The sequence below is a fragment of the Branchiostoma floridae genome, chromosome 1 (assembly GCF_000003815.2).
Source record: "Branchiostoma floridae strain S238N-H82 chromosome 1, Bfl_VNyyK, whole genome shotgun sequence".
NCBI lineage: Eukaryota > Metazoa > Chordata > Leptocardii > Amphioxiformes > Branchiostomatidae > Branchiostoma > Branchiostoma floridae.
Window position 1 is genome coordinate 29,591,122 of NC_049979.1, and position 22,115 is coordinate 29,613,236.

The 22,115-nt window shown below is 42.6% G+C and overlaps 1 protein-coding gene across 1 annotated transcript; it reads right to left on the reverse strand.

Annotated features, from left to right (window-relative positions):
• Positions 1-608: 608 nt before the first annotated feature.
• LOC118421892 lies at positions 609-21,505 on the reverse strand. The gene is made up of 26 exons (XM_035829432.1): positions 21,501-21,505; positions 16,380-16,453; positions 15,527-15,727; positions 13,865-14,044; positions 13,352-13,468; positions 13,035-13,148; positions 12,768-12,881; positions 12,542-12,655; positions 12,209-12,322; positions 11,983-12,096; positions 11,229-11,342; positions 10,936-11,049; positions 10,511-10,624; positions 9,915-10,028; positions 9,560-9,673; positions 9,302-9,415; positions 8,856-8,969; positions 8,586-8,699; positions 8,212-8,325; positions 7,986-8,099; positions 7,631-7,744; positions 7,220-7,396; positions 6,594-6,905; positions 5,403-5,511; positions 4,847-5,004; positions 609-4,491 (listed from the first exon to the last, which is right to left on the reverse strand). The coding sequence occupies exons 1-26, from the start codon at positions 21,503-21,505 to the stop codon at positions 1,406-1,408; spliced, it is 6,243 nt and encodes a 2,080-aa protein (XP_035685325.1). The 3' UTR covers positions 609-1,405.
• Positions 21,506-22,115: the final 610 nt, after the last annotated feature.

Below are 22,115 nucleotides of genomic sequence, written 5' to 3' on the forward strand. Positions count from 1 at the left end.
GACGGCGTTGAGACCTCACGCTCCAACAAAGCAAAACAATTCAGTACTGGTGTTATTAAGATGTTGTTGTTGTTTTTTGTTGTTGTTGTTCTTTATCACGTATCAAAGGTTCTCATTGATATCCGTCATGGGCCCTTGTATGTATGAAAGGTTACATGTATATATTATCGTTTTGATTTTTGTGTGGCCTCATGATTAAAAGAAATCTAAACGTCTCTTTATGTATACACGACGAAGCAAGAGCACATCTAGAACTTAACTAGAAAGGCCGCCTTTTCGAAATGCAGGATGTTTACGAAGGTATCAAATGTGTATCAAATGTGCAACGCCCTGTTCGCAAGATGGCATCATCAACCACGGTTAGATTCCAAAAGCCAGGGTGCAGATGGACGACTCAATGCACCATATTTTGTGTACAGACGGAACTATTATTGCTTTCGTAATGTTGTCAGATAACAAAAATAGTAGAAGCGTGACCCATATTCTATACTAATGCTCACAACGCCCAAACCTCATCCTCCCACGCAGGGTACATCCAACAGCCAAACTGCCTGTCTGGATGTACCCTGCTCTAACCGTCACTCTTAATTCATGTGGACTACCCCCCCCCCCGACCAGCTGTCAGCCAATCAGAGAATTGGCTTCCCGTTTTCAAATGCTGTCTCGCATGTATTGGTAACTAAAATGTAATTCCCACAATTTATCAATAAGGAATTAATTATGCAAATTAGACTCTTATTGGCATGATATGATTAATGAATGAATAGGTACATGTAACTGCCATTTTCCCACCCGCCATAAACTACATGCGTTACATATATGGAAGTCCTAAGATAGACAACAGTAGTCTAATATTACAGATTTTTATCATTCATTATTCAATTCCTAATTCGTATTTAATTTCATACTTCTCTCTCGAGGCTACCTGCATACCGAAGATCTTGGAATGCATTATTTTTTTCCTTTGCTCAGTTATCCTCCTTGAAATTTTTAAACAAAAATGCCCCAAAAATATTCCAGAGCAAAATGCTAGGGGCCCAAACCTACACCACTACTCAAAAGCAATCTTTTTCCAAGTTTGCAAAAAAAATCAAGACCATAGCTGCATAGCATGTCCGGCATCAAAAATACGGAATTTCTGCGGAACTCACACTAGGGGCACCAAATCGACAATGACCTTCGTCTTCCTAACCTCATCCACATACCAAATATCATTATAATCCACGCCAAATAGCAATTACTCAAGCAACGGGATATGATTTTGGAAACAGTCAGTTTCAGGAAGCATCTGTTATCTTTCGTCAGTGACTCTGAAAAGATGTTACCTTAGCACCTTAAGAAGTGTCGGCACCAGCTAGCTGCTAATAAACCTAATCTACACTGACACGGGGAGGGTGGGTTGTCATCATCCTCTATAATCAGGATCAACGGTCCAGGGATTATTGCTATCCTGTGTGCTACTCTTGGGGCCAGTGGTCCATGGTTCATGTGTGCTGCCGATGTTCCATGTGCTGCTGTCAGGGTCAGTGGTCAATGGGTCATTTGTGCTGCTGTCAGGGCTAGTGGTCCATGGATCATGTGTGCTGCTGTCAGGGCTAGTGGTCCATGGATCATGTGTGCTGCTGTCAGGGCCAGTGGTCCATGGATCATGTGTGCTGCTGTCAGGGCTAGTGGTCCATGGATCATGTGTGCTGCTGTCAGGGCTAGTGGTCCATGGATCATGTGTGCTGCTGTCAGGGCCAGTGGTCCATGGATCATGTGTGCTGCTGTCAGGGCTAGTGGTCCATGGATCATGTGTGCTGCTGTCAGGGCTAGTGGTCCATGGATCATGTGTGCTGCTGTCAGGGCTAGTGGTCCATGGATCATGTGTGCTGCTGTCAGGGCTAGTGGTCCATGGATCATGTGTGCTGCTGTCAGGGCTAGTGGTCCATGGATCATGTGTGCTGCTGTCAGGGCCAGTGGTCCATGGATCATGTGTGCTGCTGTCAGGGCTAGTGGTCCATGGATCATGTGTGCTGCTGTCAGGGCTAGTGGTCCATGGATCATGTGTGCTGCTGTCAGGGCTAGTGGTCCATGGATCATGTGTGCTGCTGTCAGGGCTAGTGGTCCATGGATCATGTGTGCTGCCGATGTTCCATGTGCTGCTGTCAGGGACAGTGGTCCATGGTTCCTCAGTGGTAGGACCCTCATAAACATCAGGGCAATTAAACCTGATGGCATGGAAGTTTTCATAAACGAGTGGCTTTCCAAACCCACCGGCGTCAGACCCACTGCGGCAATATTCTAAAGCCTTGCGATAACCGGTATCTCCGCTGCCTGTCTGGATAAAAATGCCCTGGTCCCTACCGAAGTCGTTACCGTTGGGAACAGTGAATTCAATGGTGTTCCCATCTCTGACAACGTCGCTTACATCATTCAGTAAGTCATTGTCTATCCCCTCTGTTGTTCTGGACGAAAACCGTCTATCATAGTGACAAATACTGCTCCTTGCGACAATAGTTATTCTAGTATTGTCGTTTGCCCCAGGGTAAGGAGGCTGGGGGCTAGTACCACTAGTTTGGGTCTCGAGAATTGGACCTGGGCATTTGAATTCAACACAGACAAAACCTGATGTTGGATCATTGGGATTTGACGTTGTCCTATCCTCTCTGATACCATAGGTTACACCAGTGTTAGGCTCATACACGCCTCCACCCTTACTCGTAACGCGAATTTCGGTGGTTGCATGCTCGTTCTGAAATTTCACGTAGACTTTGATTAAGCAAACCTCTTTAAGGTCGTTTTCATTGGGGTACCAAGACGTGACAGTAATCGGTTGACTGTACTGGTTCTGATCGAAAGTGTACGGTGGGAAGACGTATGGTTGATACGCGGTGTTTACAAAGGCAAAGTGATTGTCAGCTACCGTCGAGCTAGAGCATCTGTTAACATAATAATAATACCAATACCACCATCGGCTTCGGACGCGAACTCTATCGTTATATCTGTACACGGGACCATTACTATGCTCTGGTCTAAACACATCAAAGCTCAAAGTTTTACTATCGTCTTGCACATCAATACTATTGTAGAGATCTGTGCTAAATCCTGAATACAGACTTTTGTCCACTGCCTTGAAATGCATTCTAGATTTCACCACATGAACTTTAGCACTGAAATCATTGCCGCTGGGCTCGCAAAGGGTTTCTAAGCATATCCCATCTTTCCCGTATATTCTTCCAGTTCGATACACACTCAAGGAGTTACCGTAACTGAATCCACCCCTGTTGCTCGTTGTTATCACTGCAACGTCTGCACCATTGACAACACCTGTAGCTCTGCCTGTGGCCATGGTACGGAGGAAGCTTTCAACACTATCGTAGGCGTGGACCTTGACGTAGCAGCGCCTTTCATACGGTTCAATTCGATCAAAATTGCACGGACTATCAGCAACGTACTCAAACTCCCCGATGATGAATGTTGACCTTTTCCTCCTCCTTGATGCTGAACCCACCCTAAGATTTCCCGCCTCTTGCCATAGACCACTCTCAGTATCCAAAATCCATATCTTCGTTCTCAAATTACCATTTTCATCCACGTAATTGATGTCAATATTTGACTGAGAGGGATCTATGTGGACGGTAAGATTGGCGCCGAGTTCTAGGACGTCGCCGTCTTCAGTTTCAAAGTCCATATTGAACATACCGAAGGTCTGCATTGTATTTTCTTCCCCCTCTACGTCAACAGCTGTTAGCTCTCCTTGGATAAAATCAAAGTCGTCAGGATTTCTGGGGTCAATGAACGATACAGAGGCCTTTACCTCCCCCTCATACGCTTTCCCTTCCGCCGTGAAGAAGGAATTAGCGGGAATATCTACCTCTGCAAGAGGATCAACCCCATCCACTGTCCCCAAGTCTATGACACTTGTCTCTGAACTCATTAACGTTACCGGAGGAGGTCTCAACTTCAGAACAACATCAAAGTTTAACGTGTCACTATCGGTAAGGGAAAGCACTCTGGTACTAGTCACCAACTCCTTGAAATAATCTCGAAACGTCAAGGAAATCTTACTAGCAGTCGTTTGTGTGGTAAATTCAAACGCCCCTGTATCACTGGTGTAATCCACTACCTGTCCGTCCTTGATAACTGCACCAAACGTGAGCGGCACCTCTGTGCTGGCGTTGTTTGTATTGTTCACACCGTAGGCACGACCCTGGATACGTTTGGTAAAGGTTTTAACACAGCTCCCACACCCGCATTCTGTTGTAACGGTGACATTCAAACTATAACCAGAACACTGTACCGTACGTGTCTCTGTACTGGTAGGAACGCAGCAGAATCTCTTGGTGTCTACACACATCTTGTCCTCTCCACCCAAGTCTCCGACACAGTCGTCCCCTCCGCAGGTGCCGATGTCGTACCCGGTACTGTTGGTGTCCTCCTGCACGCAGTCATCAGGAAGGCTGATCACGTTCTCTTCGGGCTGTGCTGGACAGGAGCTCATGTCGCTTTCTGTGGCAGAAGAGAAATAACATACAGAACTTGGTCAACATTGTAGAACACTAACATAACATTTCCATGTGCATAGAGGCGATATGAATTAGAAATTGTTTCCACTATGTTTGAAAAATTAGCAAACATTGATAAAGTGTAATCATGTTTTTTTTCGTAGCTCTTCGTTCGACTAGCAGATGTTGAATAGATCTCCAAACGCTTCGTAAACATACAGAAGGAACATAATTTCGCGACATTACTGCATGCGTATGGCTACAGGCAGGTAGGTTCTCACTGTTTCCATACTTTTAACGATGATCATATTACATGATGATCACATGTATATATAAAAGACAGCTTGCAGTCGGCCTACCTTCGATCTCAAGTGTTGCCTCCTGTGAATATTTGGCCCCGGCATCGCTGTTGGCTCGACACCGATACACGCCGGAGTCGTCTACAGTCAGACCTTCAATGGTGAGGGTGTCGTTGTAGTCATACATGGCCTGATCTAGCACCTGTCCGTCTTTGAACCTGGAGATGCACAATATCGAGGGTCAAAACCAAATTGCATCACCTGTAAGAGGACATGTTGGACCTATGAAATGATAATTTGTCCTTTCTGTTTCGATCAAATGCCTTTTGTATTTTGTTTAAGAGTTGTAAAAAGCTATGTGTGGACACAACTTCACATTGTTACGTGAAGGATATATAACCTTCTTGGCTGCATAACAATGCAAGCGTACATGCAAACAGTAGCCTACTGTAAATTATGGATGAATTAGTCTCTAGGCTTAGAGAGCCACTCAATAATAACTAATACTAGAAAGCAAATCTATCGACATAGCACGAAAAGGTAAATAGACTTGAGAAAGAACAGAAGTGTTTGAAGAAAAAACAACTGTATCGTCATTCATTACTGGTGTACCAACCATTCGTATGAAGAGATCGTGGGGCTGCCATGTGCTGCACAGCAGAACGTGACGTCCTGACCAGCGATTCTCTTTTTCGATTGTGGATGTTCAGTTATGATCGGTTTCACTAGAGGGTAATAAAACAGGAGGTTTAGCCAAGGGAACCGCTGAAGTACTTTTCTCATGTTAAAGTTTCACAAACCATTAACCCTCAAACACCCGAGTGGGGTCCGTTTGGACCCCAGGCGTACAGTTTGCAGTGCCATTTGAACATTTTTAATCTGAAGAAAAATTCCTTCCGTGACTTTGTCAGTCAACATCTTTTATACCTTCTCCTAAGTTTTTATGAAGATTGGTACAATACTGTGGAAGCTATAAAGAAAGTCCGTGATCAATCCGTCTGGGGTCCAAACGGACCCCAGCAAAAAAGTGTAGCTTTTGAAACAAACTTTTGAGTCTAACTCCCTAACTATTTATCATATCACCACCAAACTTTCAGAGCATAATAAACATGTAAAACTAAATCCTCATAGAAACTTATGTGTCATCACCATATAATATGACGACATTATGACGTCATTAAGCTAATAAGGGCGGCCATCTTGGATTTTGACTAATGACGTCATGAAATTAGCATGAATTATAAATTTTGAATCATGAAAATAGCATTGAATTTCATAGAATTTTATTGTTGTAAGAAAACAAGCATTGTTTACCAAGAAAACCTTGTTTAAATCGAAATTGGCAAATTTTGGCAAAAATATGCCTGTCATAATTCCGTTGCCATGGCAACCCCAAATAATGATAAATTTACTGTATTAACAAAAAAATTTTGCTAACAATATTTTTGTGATATATAACCAAGTTTCGTAGCTTTAGCACTAGCCGTTCATGAGTTATGCGACATAAACGTTGCTGAAGGCCTCAAAATTCCCCTCTCTGGTGAGAATAGGTTTAGTGCAAAAGATGGTCCTTCTGATCTTTTGCATAAATTATGATAATGAGGTGGAATTAGCAACACCTTAACATGTCGAAATATTTCTCTTACATTGACGAAGCAATGTATGTACAATGATCACCGATAGGAATTGGAACAAAGATTTTATGAACAAAACATTTTGGGGTCCGTTTGGACCCCACTCGGTCATTTTAGTCGCAAAAAAAGGTCGGGTGCTTGAGGGTTAAAGCCAATGTTGACCTGATACCTACCTATAGCTGTCATGTTGACTCTCACGGACGACGTCGTGGCATTATGTTGTGTGGAGTTCGCACGAGCTTCGAAATACCCCGTCCTTCTCACGATGATCTCTACACCTTGTGCGCAAGCCCCGGACAACATGAAGTCTCCCATCCCATCGGTAGAGGCAACACTGTCGAGCGGATTCTCAGCGTAGAAGATGTCCGCATCACTGAGTGGCACACGTCTGTTGTCTGTCACGTGTCCGGTGAGTACATGGCCGTCACAGGTACAGGTGTCACAGGCAGCGGTCAGTGTCCCTTCCTCGCAAACACGACTACAATCTGTAGATAATATTCATTGTCAGTGCTTTTCGATAGGAAAGGTAATTTTCATCACGGTACAAGGAGGAATTTTCCACATAGTTTGCTTCCTGTCCATATTAAGGGTGAGACTTTACATCCTATTGAGTTTTACCAGTATGAACAACTCAATACACGAACTCTTGCACTGCAAAGGCATTTATTTTGTACTAATATTCATAAACTATCATGGCCAGGTTCTGTTGTACTGTGTAAATGTCCTGATATTAGGTATACCAACCCCCCCCCCCCACACACACACACACGCAGGTATAAGCGAAACGTAAAGTCAGTACCTGGACACTGCCAGTCATTACATGGCCGGGTCTGGGATGGGTTCCCTACACAGTCCGTCCCTCCGATAGTCGGTGCAGGGTTGGTACAGGTCCTGGTTCTAGTCTGGACTCCGCCCCCACATGTGACGTCACAACTTACCCAGGATCCCCATGATGCCCAGTGGCCATCAACGACAACTGTGTGCAAAGAAATATTTTATTATAATTATCATCATTTACCCAAAGTTGTTTTAAAAAAGGTTATCCGGTACATCTAGTATTTTAGTGTTTCAGGTTTTAGTACTTAACAGGGTGTGGTCCTTTGTGTTTCATCATGTTGTACCACAGGTTAGATATCTTACTATCTTGGACAGCGATCTGACGTTTTGAAATACATGATCTGTCCAAAAATTGCATCTGAATCCAGCTGACCTGTTTCACAGTTATCTCCTGCATATCCTGCCGCACAGTCACAGGTATAACCGTTGACTCCATCTGTACAGGTGCCACCATTGTTGCACGGATCAGAAGCACACTCATCGATATCTATAGCAGACAAGACAATGAAACATTTTGTGAGAATATCAATGTTAGCTCTGATTTAATTTACAATGGCCTTTTTAACATTGCCACTTTCATACCTAGACAGTCTCATCTCATGTAACTGCCTTCAGACTCTCACACATTATAACTGAAAAAGTTTATATTGTTTAAAGGTATTTACAACGACTCGGAAAGACAGTCAAGGGCATCATAGTCGTCATGCCATATATGGAGTTGAACCCACCTGTTTCACAATGGTCCCCTGTATATCCCTCCGCACAATCACAGGTATAAACGTTGATGTCATCGACACAAGTTCCCCCATTCTCACAGGGATCACTTGCGCACTCGTCAATGTCTGGAATACAACAACATCACAGTTTTGTCACAAAGACATTGGTGGCTTAAAAAGCGATTCGAAATGCTTAAATTTCAACTAAAATCTCCAATAAGCTGCCAAATCAACAGACCTGTTTCACAGTTGTCCCCTTCATATCCTGCCGCACAGTCACATGTATAACCGTTAACTCCGTCTGTACAGGTGCCACCATTGTTGCACGGGTCAGAAGCACACTCATCGATATCTATAATAGCAAAGACAAAGGAAGACTTTGTGAGAATATCAATGCTAGCTCTGATTTAATTTCCGATGGCATTGTTAATGTTCCCGTTTAATTTCATATACCTAGACAGAACTATCTCCTAACTTCCTTCAGGCTGGCACACATGCATTGCAACTAAAAAATGTATGTATCATTTAAAGGTATTTACAACGAGTCAAGCAAAGGCAATCGAGGCATTCTACTCGTCATGGCATATATCATAGATGGTCAAATCAACAGACCTGTTTCACAGTTGTCCCCTTCATATCCTGCCGCACAGTCACAGGTATAACCGTTGACTCCGTCTGTACAGGTGCCGCCATTGTTGCATGGATCAGAAGCACACTCATTGGTATCTAGGAAAGAAAAATTAATACAATATGTGATTTGTTAAACAAATCAATGTTGTAACAAAAAACAATGAATCAATAGCACAACAGCACGTGGTAGCATTTCTTGTATTCTCAAACATCTAACGTGTTAGAAAAATATGGCCCGTGAACCCAGCTGACCTGTTTCACAGTTGTCCCCTTCATATCCTGCCGCACAGTCACAGGTATAACCGTTGACTCCGTCCGTACAGGTGCCGCCATTGTTGCACGGATCAGAAGCACACTCATCGATATCTATAGCAACAAAGACAATGGACTATTTCGTAAGATTGAAATAGATTTCGTAACAATCAATCAATCAATCAATCAATCAACCAATCAATCGACCAATCAATCAATAGTGCAATGGCTTATGCCTCTGATGTTCTTAAAAAGCCATCTAACGTAGTCGTAAGCAGAACAGAGCCCGAAAACCCAGCTGACCTATTTCACAGTTGTCCCCTTCATATCCTGCCGCAAGAAATCCATGTTGTAACAAACAATGATTGTATAAAAAAATTGGTAGCACTTCTTCTCAAACATCTAACGTGTCTTATGAAAAAACATGGCCCGTGAACCGAGCTGACCTGTTTCACAGCTATCCCCTTCATATCCTGCCGCACAGTCACAGGTATAACCGTTAACTCCGTCTGTACAGGTGCCGCCATTTTGACAGGGATCAGAAGCACACTCATTAATATCTAGGAAAGAAAGGACAAAATAAGATTTCCTAAGAAGAAACCAATGTTGTAACAAACAATGACCGTACCAATCAATCAATAGCACAACAATAATTGTTAGCATTTCTTGTATTCTCAAACATCAAACGTGTTTAAAAATATGACCTGTTTCACAGTTGTCCCCTTCATATCCTGCCGCACAGTCACAGGTATAACCGTTGACTCCATCTGTACAGGTGCCGCCATTGTTGCACGGATCAGAAGCACACTCATCGATATCTATAGCAGACAAGACAATGAAACATTTTGTGAGAATATCAATGTTAGGTCTGATTTAATTTCAAATGGCCTTTTTAACATTGCCATTTTCATACCTAGACAGTCTCATCTCATGTAACTTCCTTCAGACTCTCACACATTATAACTGAAAAAGTTTATATTGTTTAAAGGTATTTACAACGACTCGGAAAGACAGTCAAGGGCATTATAGTCGTCATGCCATATATGGAGTTGAACCCACCTGTTTCACAGTTGTCCCCTTCATATCCTGCCGCACAGTCACAGGTATAACCGTTGATGTCATCGAAACAAGTTCCGCCATTATCACAGGGATCACTTGCGCACTCGTCAATGTCTGGAATACAACATCAACACAGTTTTGCCACAAAGACATTGGTGGCTTAAAAAGCGATTCGAAATGCTTAAATCTCAACTAAAATCTCCAATAAGCTGCCAAATCAACAGACCTGTTTCACAGTTGTCCCCTTGATACCCTGCCGCACAGTCACATGTATAACCGTTGACTCCGTCCGTACAGGTGCCGCCATTGTTGCACGGATCAGAAGCACACTCATCGATATCTATAATAGCAAAGACAAAGGAAGACTTTGTGAGAATATCAATGCTAGCTCTGATTTAATTTCCAATGGCATTGTTAATGTTCCCGTTTAATTTCAAATACCTAGACAGAACTATCTCCTAACCTCCTTCAGGCTGGCGCACATTGCAACTAAAAAATGTATGTATCATTTAAAGGTATTTACAACGAGTCAAGCAAAGGCAATCAAGGCATTCTACTCGCCATGTCATGTATCATAGATGGTCAAAACAACAGACCTGTTTCACAGTTGTCCCCTTCATATCCTGCCGCACAGTCACAGGTATAACTGTTGACTCCGTCCGTACAGGTGCCACCATTGTTGCATGGGTCAGAAGCACACTCATCGATATCTATAGCAGCAAAGGCAATGTTAGAATTGGTAATAACATAATCAATGTTGTTAGGAATACAACAATAACGCATTTGAATTTCAAAGACCTTGTTTTCATAAGTACTGATTTGAAATGGTAAAATCTCAAATTAGAAAAGGTGCCGCAATTGTTGCATGGGTCAGAAGCACACTCGTCGATATCTAGGAAAGAAAAGACAACATAAAAAATCCATGTTGTAGCAAACAATGGCTGTATCAAAAAATTTGTATCACTTCATCTCAAACATCTAACGTGTCTTATAAAATTATTGGCCTGTGAACCCAGCTGACCTGTTTCACAGTTGTCCCCTTCATATCCCTCCGCACAGTCACAGGTATAACCGTTGACTCCGTCCGTACAGGTGCCACCATTGTTGCATGGATCAGAAGCACACTCATCGATATCTAGGAAAGAAAGGACAACATAAGATTTCTAAAGAAGAAACCAATGTTGTAACAAACAAACAATGACTGTACAAATCAATCAATAGCATAACAATACATGTTAGCATTTCTTGTATATACATGTATATATTCTCAAACATCTAACGTGTTCACAAATATGACCTGTGAACCCAGCTGACCTGTTTCACAGCTGTCCCCTTCATATCCTGCCGCACAGTCACAGGTATAACCGTTGATGTCATCGACACACGTTCCCCCATTCTCACAGGGATCACTTGCGCACTCGTCAATGTCTGGAATACAACAACATCACAGTTTTGCCACAAAGACATTGGTGGCTTAAAAAGCGATTCGAAATGCTTAAATTTCAACTAAAATCTCCAATAAGCTGCCAAATCAACAGACCTGTTTCACAGCTATCCCCTTCATATCCTGCCGCACAGTCACATGTATAACCGTTGACTCTGTCTGTACAGGTGCCGCCATTGTTGCATGGGTCCGAAGCACACTCATTGGTATCTAGGAAAGAAAAAATTAATACAATATGAGATTTGTTTAAAAAATCAATGTTGTAACAAACGAATTAATCAATATCACAGCAGCACTTGGTAGCATGTCTTGTGTTCTCAAGCATCTGACGTGTTTAAAATATGGCCCGTGAACCCAGCTGACCTGTTTCACAGTTGTCCCCTTCATATCCCTCCGCACAGTCACATGTATAACTGTTGACTCCGTCTGTACAGGTGCCGCCATTGTTGCACGGATCAGAAGCACACTCGTCGATATCTAACGAAGAAAAAACAACTTGAGACTTGTTTACAAAAATCAATGTTGTAACAAACAAACAATGAATTAATAGTACAACAGCACTTGGTAGCATTTCTTGTATTCTCAAATATCTGTTGGAAAATATGACCTGTGAATCCAGCTGACCTGTTTCACAGTTGTCCCCTTCATATCCTGCCGCACAGTCACAGATATAACCGTTGATGTCATCGACACACGTTCCCCCATTCTCACAGGGATCACTTTCGCACTCGTCAATGTCTGGAATACAACAACATCACAGTTTTGTCACAAAGACATTGGTGGCTTAAAAAGCGATTCGAAATGCTTAAATTTTAACTAAAATCTCCAATAAGCTGCCAAATCAACAGACCTGTTTCACAGTTGTCCCCTTCATATCCTGCCGCACAGTCACAGGTATAACCGTTGACTCCGTCCGTACAGGTGCCACCATTGTTGCATGGGTCAGAAGCACACTCATCAATATCTAGGAAAGAAAATACAATTTGGTAAAACAATGTTATAAGCTCTGATTGATGTAGATTACCAATGGCTACATTTTTATACCTGAATAATATGATCTTATATTTCCCTTCTAAATGGGAGTATGTATATGAGAGAATATATGGACAACATTAATGTTGCAATGAGTCAAGTAAAGGCAGACAATGGTTACTTGCCATGTTATATATGGAGTTGAACCCACCTGTTTCACAATCGTCCCCTGTATATCCCTCCGCACAATCACAGATATAACCGTTGATGTCATCGACACACGTTCCCCCATTCTCACAGGGATCACTTTCGCACTCGTCAATGTCTGGAATACAACAACATCACAGTTTTGCCACAAAGACATTGGTGGCTTAAAAAGCGATTCGAAATGCTTAAATTTTAACTAAAATCTCCAATAAGCTGCCAAATCAACAGACCTGTTTCACAGTTGTCCCCTTCATATCCTGCCGCACAGTCACAGGTATAACCATTGACTCCGTCCGTACAGGTGCCGCCATTGTTGCATGGATCAGAAGCACACTCATCGATATCTAGGAAAGAAAAAATTAATACAATATGAGATTTGTTTAAAAAATCAATGTTGTAACAAACGAATTCATCTTTATCACAGCAGCACTTGGTAGCATTTCTTGTGTTGTCAAACATCTAACGTGTTCAAAATATGACCTGTGAACCCAGCTGACCTGTTTCACAGTTGTCCCCTTCATATCCTGCCGCACAGTCACAGGTATAACCATTGACTCCGTCCGTACAGGTGCCGCCATTGTTGCATGGGTCAGAAGCACACTCGTCGATATCTAGGAAAGAAAAGACAACATAAGAAATCAATGTTGTAACAAACAATGACTCTACCAATCCATCAATAGCACAACTGTAACAATACTTGTCAATGTTGTAACAAACAAACAATCAATCAATATTACAATAGCACTTGGTATTGTTACTTGTGTTCGCAAACATCTAACGTGTCAGAAAAATATGACCTGTGAACCCAGCTGACCTGTTTCACAGTTGTCCCCTTCATATCCTGCCGCACAGTCACAGGTATAACCGTTGACTCCGTCTGTACAGGTGCCGCCATTGTTGCACGGGTCAGAAGCACACTCATCACTCGCGACTGCGTAATGTAATACTTGGTAAGATTAGCTGGTATGTGACTATCAATCAAGTGGCGTCGGAAGGCGAATTTCACATTTTCACATTTCAAGATGTCATCAATAGTTGAAATATCTCCTTCACGCAAAGTTGAAATACCTGGATACTATCAATATCATAGTATCAATATCAAAATGTCTCTGTTGGCAGATTTGTTGTGGAAAGATTTCCTGTCTGTTGGGTTCTCTACTACACTTATATCTAATCTTACATTTTATACTTAAGAGCCGGCACACAAGTTCCACGGCAATACTTTCCAGCAATGAAACAAGATGCAGACAGACTTTACCATTTTCTTTAATCTAAGCGTTTTTTGTGTGTGCTGAATTAATGAAAACTAAATGTTTGTCGTACTCACCACAAACAAGGTCTTCACCCGTCCATCCCCCATTCACACATATCTTGTTGTCATCTCCGCCTGCCTTAGTAAACCCGGGGAGACATTGATAGGTGCAGGCGGTACCGGCACTGTAGGGGGATGCACAGTTCGGACCAGTCGTGTTCGGTACGGTAGGCGGGGCGTGTGCACAGGGTTTACCTGAAGGTAACATGTCAGGAAAGGTATGCGTGTATTGATGTACACATGAACTCAACCTGATCAGCAAAATTTCATGGTATTAAAGGGACCTGAGTTGCTAAGAACAAATATAACAAGTGGCCGTAGGTAACATACTCCGTAACGTATTAATGATTTACGCCGCATAAGTTGTATCAATGAATGAAGACCTTTATTGTACAATTTTACCCAACCGGGCTAAGTACAGGTCACAACAAGTCAGGATATATACATACATAAAAGTGTCACAAATCTAGTCTAACACAAAAGTTCGGCTTCTTCTCGCTTCTTGGTAATAGTGAAAATGTAGGACTGTATGGGTTTCGCTATTCACGGTCGGTTTGTCAAAACGCATGAGAAATATAAACTTGTCAGTGCTACTCATGTGTCTAAAATGAGGGAATCTACTTTCTATATAACTAAATAGAGTATTTCTATCATTCGCATACATATCGCAATCAACAGTGAAGTGCACTTCATCCTCTACCATGTTTGAGGTACAAAATTGGCAGACTCTTTGTTCTAGAGGAGTGCGGTTGTGCCTTCCTGATTCAATTCGCAGTCGGTGGCAACTGATTATGCCGATGATATGGACAGTGCAAGACAGACAAATAACTACGAACAGGAAAGAAAACGAAGCCCTAATATTACGCATAACTTACCAGGACAAAGTATGTACATGTTTATTATAACACTGGCACTGACCAATGCAATGTGCATCTGCCAAGTTTAGGGATTCTTCTACCGCGACAGCTGTTCTGTACATTAGACAACACATGGTCCCCCATATCTGCTTGGGGGTAAGCTAATTACCAAACCCCGAAACCACGTGGCCTGCTCCACAATACTGGAAATATAAGGGGGTTTCAGCATTAATTATGTACAACGATTTTAACATCAGCTACCGCGATAAAAGTGCACCGTCGCGCAACTGAGTGCAGATGACATGCCAGACTACATACAAATGCGGCAAACGGAACATATAGATACAGTTGCGAACTCAAAACACGTCCGCCAACAACAATACTCTGTCGTCGGAGGTTACCCTCCATCACAGAGTAATTAGTCTGTGACATGTCTGAATTGTGAAGAAATCAAATTCAGACGTATAGACAGCCTGATAACGTCCTACAGGGAGTCTGTTCGGATTAATACGATATGTGGCAAAGTCCCCTAGAAAGCTATATTATTATTTCGTTATATTTTGCAATGTACATATGTTTTTTTATAAAGATATCTCCACGAGAACTAGTGTAGACAGCATCGTCGTGAAATTGCTGCAAATGAAGAAAAATAGCTATAACGTTAGATGTTTTTGTGATTTTGACACGCGGCCGTTCATGTATGGATTATAATATTTAGCTAGACATGTAAACCTTTTGTATATCAGTGGAAAATCACTTAGACATTAGTTGCTTCTTACGTTCATACTATTCGGGAGAGATAGAAAACAAAGCCACTCACACAAACACGTCAAACCCCGTCCTCCAGTCCACCATTTTGACCGCTTCACGACCTTGCATACCCTCCGTGTGGCGCCTTTGTCCTTCACACATCCCAGTCTACAACTGAAGATGCAGACAGTTCCGTGGGGGTACCCGTTGCTGTTTGGTTCCTGGTCGCATGACGATGTGGTGTCTGTAAACGATTTAGCCTTACATCTTCCTGCAAGTTGGAGTGATGTATTTTGTCTCATTACTTACAAACTTTGTGAGAGATAATAGAATAAATCTTCAATTGGTGACTCTTGAAAAAAAACACGTACCTCCAAATTTTCGATGTCCTCTCAGTACACATTGATGATCATCGATCACGGAATGTTATTATACATGTAAAACATGGCATACTTGCAAACAAAGAGGCACTACCTTACCGATTTACCAGTAAGAGAATTGTCCTCTAGCGACAAATGAGTTAGAGTGGTACCGTCTCTTTAAGAGAATGGTCGAATCTGTTTTCCAGTAAAAAAATGACTTAGAAGGGTTCCATCTCACTAATCCGCTAGTAAGAGAATTATCTTTAACTGACAAAAATGAGCCTTCTTTAAACTGGTGAAACAATAGTAACTTTGTGACAGCCATTATCTTGTGTAATAGTAGTTGTCGACCGAAATAATTTTTTGAAATACGCAAAAAAACTAATAGCTGTTTCTCAAACAGCAAAACCATGAAGCCATAAGAAAAGACTTTCGATGTGTTATTATACAAGGGTGCATGGAGTGAACCTTCACAATGTTGGCACATTATACCGACATAGTTTTCACATTGCAGTCTGTAACGTTATATTCTCGTTTTCAAATACATGCTCCAATACGTACTGTTGACATTCCTTCCGCCAACAGGACCCACACAGAGTACAATGGTGACACAAAGCAGAAGGCCGACGATGACACTAAAACAAAGAAAAATGCAATTTAGAAGAGAAATACCACAAGGAAGACATCGCAGCTCGGTCTATTGAATTTTTGTTATCCCCTCCCCATCTCGTCCTGCATAACATTGTACCAAGTGTTATGCAAGAGAGGGGTGGTCAGGGTTAATCTCACCGCGGTGGCCAATTTTACTCCTCTGGCGGCGAAACTCCTTCCCAGCTTATGTTACTGTTTTATGCCACAGAAAAAATCTGCTTGGAGATTAGGTCAGGGTATCCGTATCTATCAATCCCATCATCTAATCTCCAAGCAGATCCTACGGTAGCATTAGATAGTATCTAAAGCCGGCAGAGAAGTGAAGCCGGCTTAGGAGTGTGTTTCGCTACCGGCAAATGTACGCCTCTTGGCTGACTATCTCCTGGCCAGTTTGCTACTATTTTATGCCATTGTAGGATTTGCTTGGAGATTACCCATCATCAACTGCTGGAAGTCCGAGACAATACAGCTGTTGTGTTTCTGTCTTATTAATAAGCCGTTTCCTTCCGAATTTCAAGATTCACTGGAAAACTGTTATCTATAATACTGAAAATTATGTAGCACTGATAATGATAACTGCGGGGCCTGGTGTCGACATCAATTCGGTCATGTTTATTAAGATAAAAACGCTTACGAGTTTCGAATGCCGTTGTGATACATTCTGTCTGGAAATGAACCTTTTATCATTACTAGAGTCTGGTGACTGCCTTTATTGGCAATGAGAGCGACCGCAATCAGTACTGAGTATTGAAGATAGCAGTCGAGTAGGCTTTGCTTACACAACCTCTGGGGATAATGCCCCCCGTGGTGTGGAGTATATGTCCGGCCGGGCGATAGGAGCGCCATTTTAGCCAGTTCACATGAGGAAAATGTCTGGGCGTACGACAATGACATACTGCATGCCAAAGTCATCCGGCATACGACGCGTTTATTGCTTCGCGCGAACAGACCTGCAGGTTCGGGGAAAGAAGTTGTATGGCACGGTTGTACGTACATAGAGGGAGGTCTGTGACGCTCTTTTCCTCGTGTGTGTGAACAGAAACGCGTCGCCCGTCGCTTTCTCCCGCGCCGCGCAAATCTCTGTCGTACTTGTTTATCTTGTGTTCGATGTATTTTTGTTTGCTGTTTAATCTACCGAGATTGTTTCCCAAGCATGACGGAGGACAACAGCTCAAACTGAAACTTGATAACATAGTGGAACAATGACCGGGATAAGAAGCAAAATGGAGACGTTGAGAAAGAAGGAGGCATGATGCAGATATAACACGCTAGTTGAGGGACTCACCATATCTCACACAGTAGTGTCAGTGCTGGAACTAGAACTGTGGGTCTGTGTGAACAAAAAGCTGACGGACGACTTTGGCATCTGCATTGTCGTACGACCAGAAGTTGTCCTCGTTTGAACCGGCCAGGCAAGCAGCGGTAAAAATGTGGACAGTCACAAGGTGCCAAGGCCACTATGAAGCACTTACACTTTTACAGGCATAGTCATTACATGCAAGATTACGGGCATGATTTTTCTGCCATTTATCAGCCAGAAATCACGTATTGTGGATTTTTTTTAAAGAATTCAGTCAGGTTCCTTAAATTGAAGTGCATATACATGTAACGTCACCACAAAAACAAATCATATCCACAAATCTAGCTTGTGTAATAACTAAGAGTAAGACAAACTTCACCCTGCGATGACTCCGGACAAGGATTCCATTTTCGTATTGTATGTGACGAACTGCTCACACTAAACCCTCTATACTGCCATAAACCCTCATTCTTGCAATTCTGTGTCTTGAAACAGATATTTCTCAGCCTCACTCCGAGGAGTGCGTGCCAACCAACTGTGCGAACTCACCGCCCACTTTTCCCGCCAAATATCCGACAAAACGCGTTCAGATTGGCCACGTACGTGTGCCAGTACGGGCGACGCGCCTGCCCTGTACAGCCTGAACGTTTTCAGAAATACGTGGCCGACGTGGCGGAAGGTGACTGCCATAAGGCCTCAGGGTCCAGGTGACTTCATAGTCAGCTAGAGACTGGGTGTTTACGCTTAGGCCACAGCAAGTAAATTTTATGGATGACATCCGCGCGCTCATTAATTTTCGCCTGATTTCAGAAAAAAAAAAACAAGATTTCTTTTTCTTCTTCAGAGATGGTCAACATGACGAGAAAGTACCAAAATGGGAAAGTATGTTGTGTTGTAGCCTAATGATTGTACTTGTAGAGGTGACACTAGCCAGGTAGCCATGACTGTAGTTATAGAAGTGAAACCAGCTGGATAGTTGTAAAAGTGGCACCACTATGGAAGTCATGAGAGTAGTGGTCATGTTGGTAAGTGATACCAGTCTACTACACTAGCGTCACTTTTGCTACACTAGTTCATGTCTTGAATACAGGAATGAATGGTTTGTTGTCAGTGCTACCTTGTTTTGTCACTTCAACTCTTGTTTTAACATTTATGGTGTCTATTTTGGAAATCTCGCCATCTTGTTTTTTTTTACCCATCTTGTTTTTTTTTCGCCCTATCTCATTATTTTTGCAGTCTGCAGAGGATGTCATCCATAAAATTTACTTGCTGTGGCCTTAAGGTTGTTTACGGATTTCACTTACAATTTTCAGAACTTAACAAAATTACCATGGAATAGATTGTGGTACAAAATAGATGAGTGGTTTGAAAGTTTAAGAAGTTTTGTGGGCGTGTTTCTTGTTTTTAATCGAACAATGTAGGGTAATCTAAGAATGATCTAAGAATGCGCTGCAAGTCGGCCATCTGCGGATATGACATAATAAATCAGGAGATAACATCATTTATGTCATACCTGGGCCGCGAAAACGTTTGATACGGGTGTTCCGGATCGGGCTTTCTGCCGCACCGCCCGACAAAGAATCTATTCCTTTTCTTGTATTGACGGTACATGCTGAAGACGGGGATCACTGCCTCTTTTCTTACCACATATCCCGTAAAAGTTTTCACAACGGACTGTACTACACGGTGGAAATGACTCGGGCGGGGTGTGCCGCAGAAATGGTTTGATGACAAAAGTATTGACATACTTCGACTCGTGTGTCTTCAGGCTGTCTGATACTGACTGTTCTGGTCATTGCAGTCTTCTCGTGGTTGCGTTTGATACAATGAGTACGACAGCAATTAAAAAAAAAAACATCGCAAATTCATCTTAAGTAGTCAAGAAAGGCCCTTTAATTGTTCTGGCTATGGGGAGTTTGAACACGGAGCGATTCAAGCCTTCCTACGAAATGATTCCCTGACCAATTATTCCCCTTTTTCCGGATTCTACGATCCATACTGTTTATCTTAAAATTGACTACAATACACAAACACAGTAACAAATTTGGGTAGCTTGTCGTCGTTATTGTGTAGTTTTTGTACGTTTAGATGTCTCAGGAGAAAGATCCGATGAGAGCAAAGAGTCTCCAATAAAGAAGTTGCAGAGCGCACAGGTATTACCAACATCGTGGAGGAAATAAGGCACAGGCGTTGGAAATGGCTGGGACATATTCTGCGTATGACACCCTTATGTCACCCTCAAATGGACTCCTCAAGGGAAACGGAACAGAGTCAGGCCTCTAGGGACCTGGAGAAGGACGGTAGAAGGGGCGATGAAAGCAGCACGAAAGACCTGGCACGAAGTGAGATGGATGGCCCAAGATGGGAAAAACTGGACGGAAGTTCGTCAGTGCCTTATCTCCACCAAAGGGAGCAAAGAGGATTAGGTAGGTACGATCCATACCCCCGTTGAAAGGCCGGATGTAAAAGTCAACGGCAACACAATAACAGATTATCTCATCAAATCAAGCGTGCGTAATGACTAGGGTCAACACCACCCTGGCCTGTCACACCACTACACAAAGAATCTACTCTTGTCTTACTTGGCTCGACATAGAAATATGTGACATATGTGACACAATGCTCACTGTAAACCTTTTAGGATTCCTTAAACTCTCAAACTTGCTTCTAACAATCTGTAAAAGAAAAAGACAAAACTACTATACAGCCTACAACGAAGTTTTTGTAGTACACCTCTTGAGTTTCTTACCGTAGAAGTTATAGTACTAAGAATGATCTATTCTATTCGTAGGTTTCAAACACGCTGGTAGGAACTAATGCCGGCGCATGTTTATTCCCTCTGTAACATTATGTAATAACGTTAGATAGGGTTGATTATACTCATTTTGTGAGGTAATTACCTTTGTATCGTGCAGATTAAAAAAAAACACACAATGTTTTGAGAACTTCCGTTTCAACCCCACCCTTAAGTAATATTAATCCGGGAGGAAACGCTGCTGCTGCCCAAATGTAGTCCTCCTATAACAAAGACTTCAATGAAAATGCATGTACATGAGAAGTGAGAAGTGCAAAAGGCAAAGGTAAAGCGGACGAAGCTCAAACTGAGCACATGGCACTTACTACGAAGTTCGTTAGCACTGCGGCTTGGCTACGACTCGCGCAGTTTGGCCAGGCCCACCGTACTACTCGACAAGGGCGCTGGGTACCTTTATAGAGGGTTTGGTGCCATAAGACTCTCTCATACCCAATAAGATTGGACGATGTGTCTCTTTTCCAGTCTTATCGAGGCCCGGGCGCGGAATCGGGTCGCTGGGTCTACAGAATTCTAACCAGATATGGTGAGAGATAGAATGCGGAAAGCACTGCACTACACGGACACGACGGATAATGAAATGTAATATAATGTATAATTTTAATAACGAGGGGGTGTTCAGAGCCATTGGCCATAATAATGGTTTTTACCAACCTTTGCTGTCAAAATTGAATTACACTGTGCCAGAAAGGACGTTCACGGAGGGCCTAACCTCTTGAAGCAGATATTTCCCAGTCTCACTCCGAGCAGTGCGTGTGCCAACCACCTGTGCGAACTCACCGCCCACTTTTCTCACCAAATATCCCAGAAATCGCGTTCACGGCCGATTGTTTCCCACAACGAGTTCACTGATTGCTTTGCGAAAGCTGTATAAAACTGACGCCTGCAACAACAGTAACAAATACTCATTCGTACTCACCGCATGGTGGCGATTCTTTAAGGAAGTAACGTTACCGAATTTCCCTCCCGGCTCAGAAGGGTGTTCGGTAGAATGGGCAGACACCTGACAATTATAGACGAACTTCGACCGATCACGAAGCCAAGGTAATGAAGGGTAGCCTCCAAAACAGGCTTCGGGTGGTGTTTGGTTATTATTGCCTGATAACCTTTTAAAGACCTATTTTTTTGGCAAATGTGTTCTGACAAATTGTTTTCTGACCAAAAGTACGTCATCAATCAGGAAGAATGTGAGTATTGAGCAGAGGACAGCAGTCAAGAAATGTCCTTCGAAGCCTGGTAAGGTGACTGTCATAAGACCTCAGGGTCCAGGTGACGTAGTCAGAGACTGGGTTGTTACGCCTAAGGTTGTTTACGGTTTTCACTGACACTTTTCAGAGCTTAACGACATTTCCGTGGAATAGAGTGTGGTACAAAATAGCGGTGTGGTTTGAAAGTTTAAAAAGCTTTGTGGGCGTGTTTCTTATTTTTAATCTAATTTCACTCACAGTTTTCAGAGAAGTTTTGTGGATGTGTTTGTGAATGTAGGGTTATCTAAGAGTGATCTAAGAATGTAGAGGTGTTGAATGCCTAACCT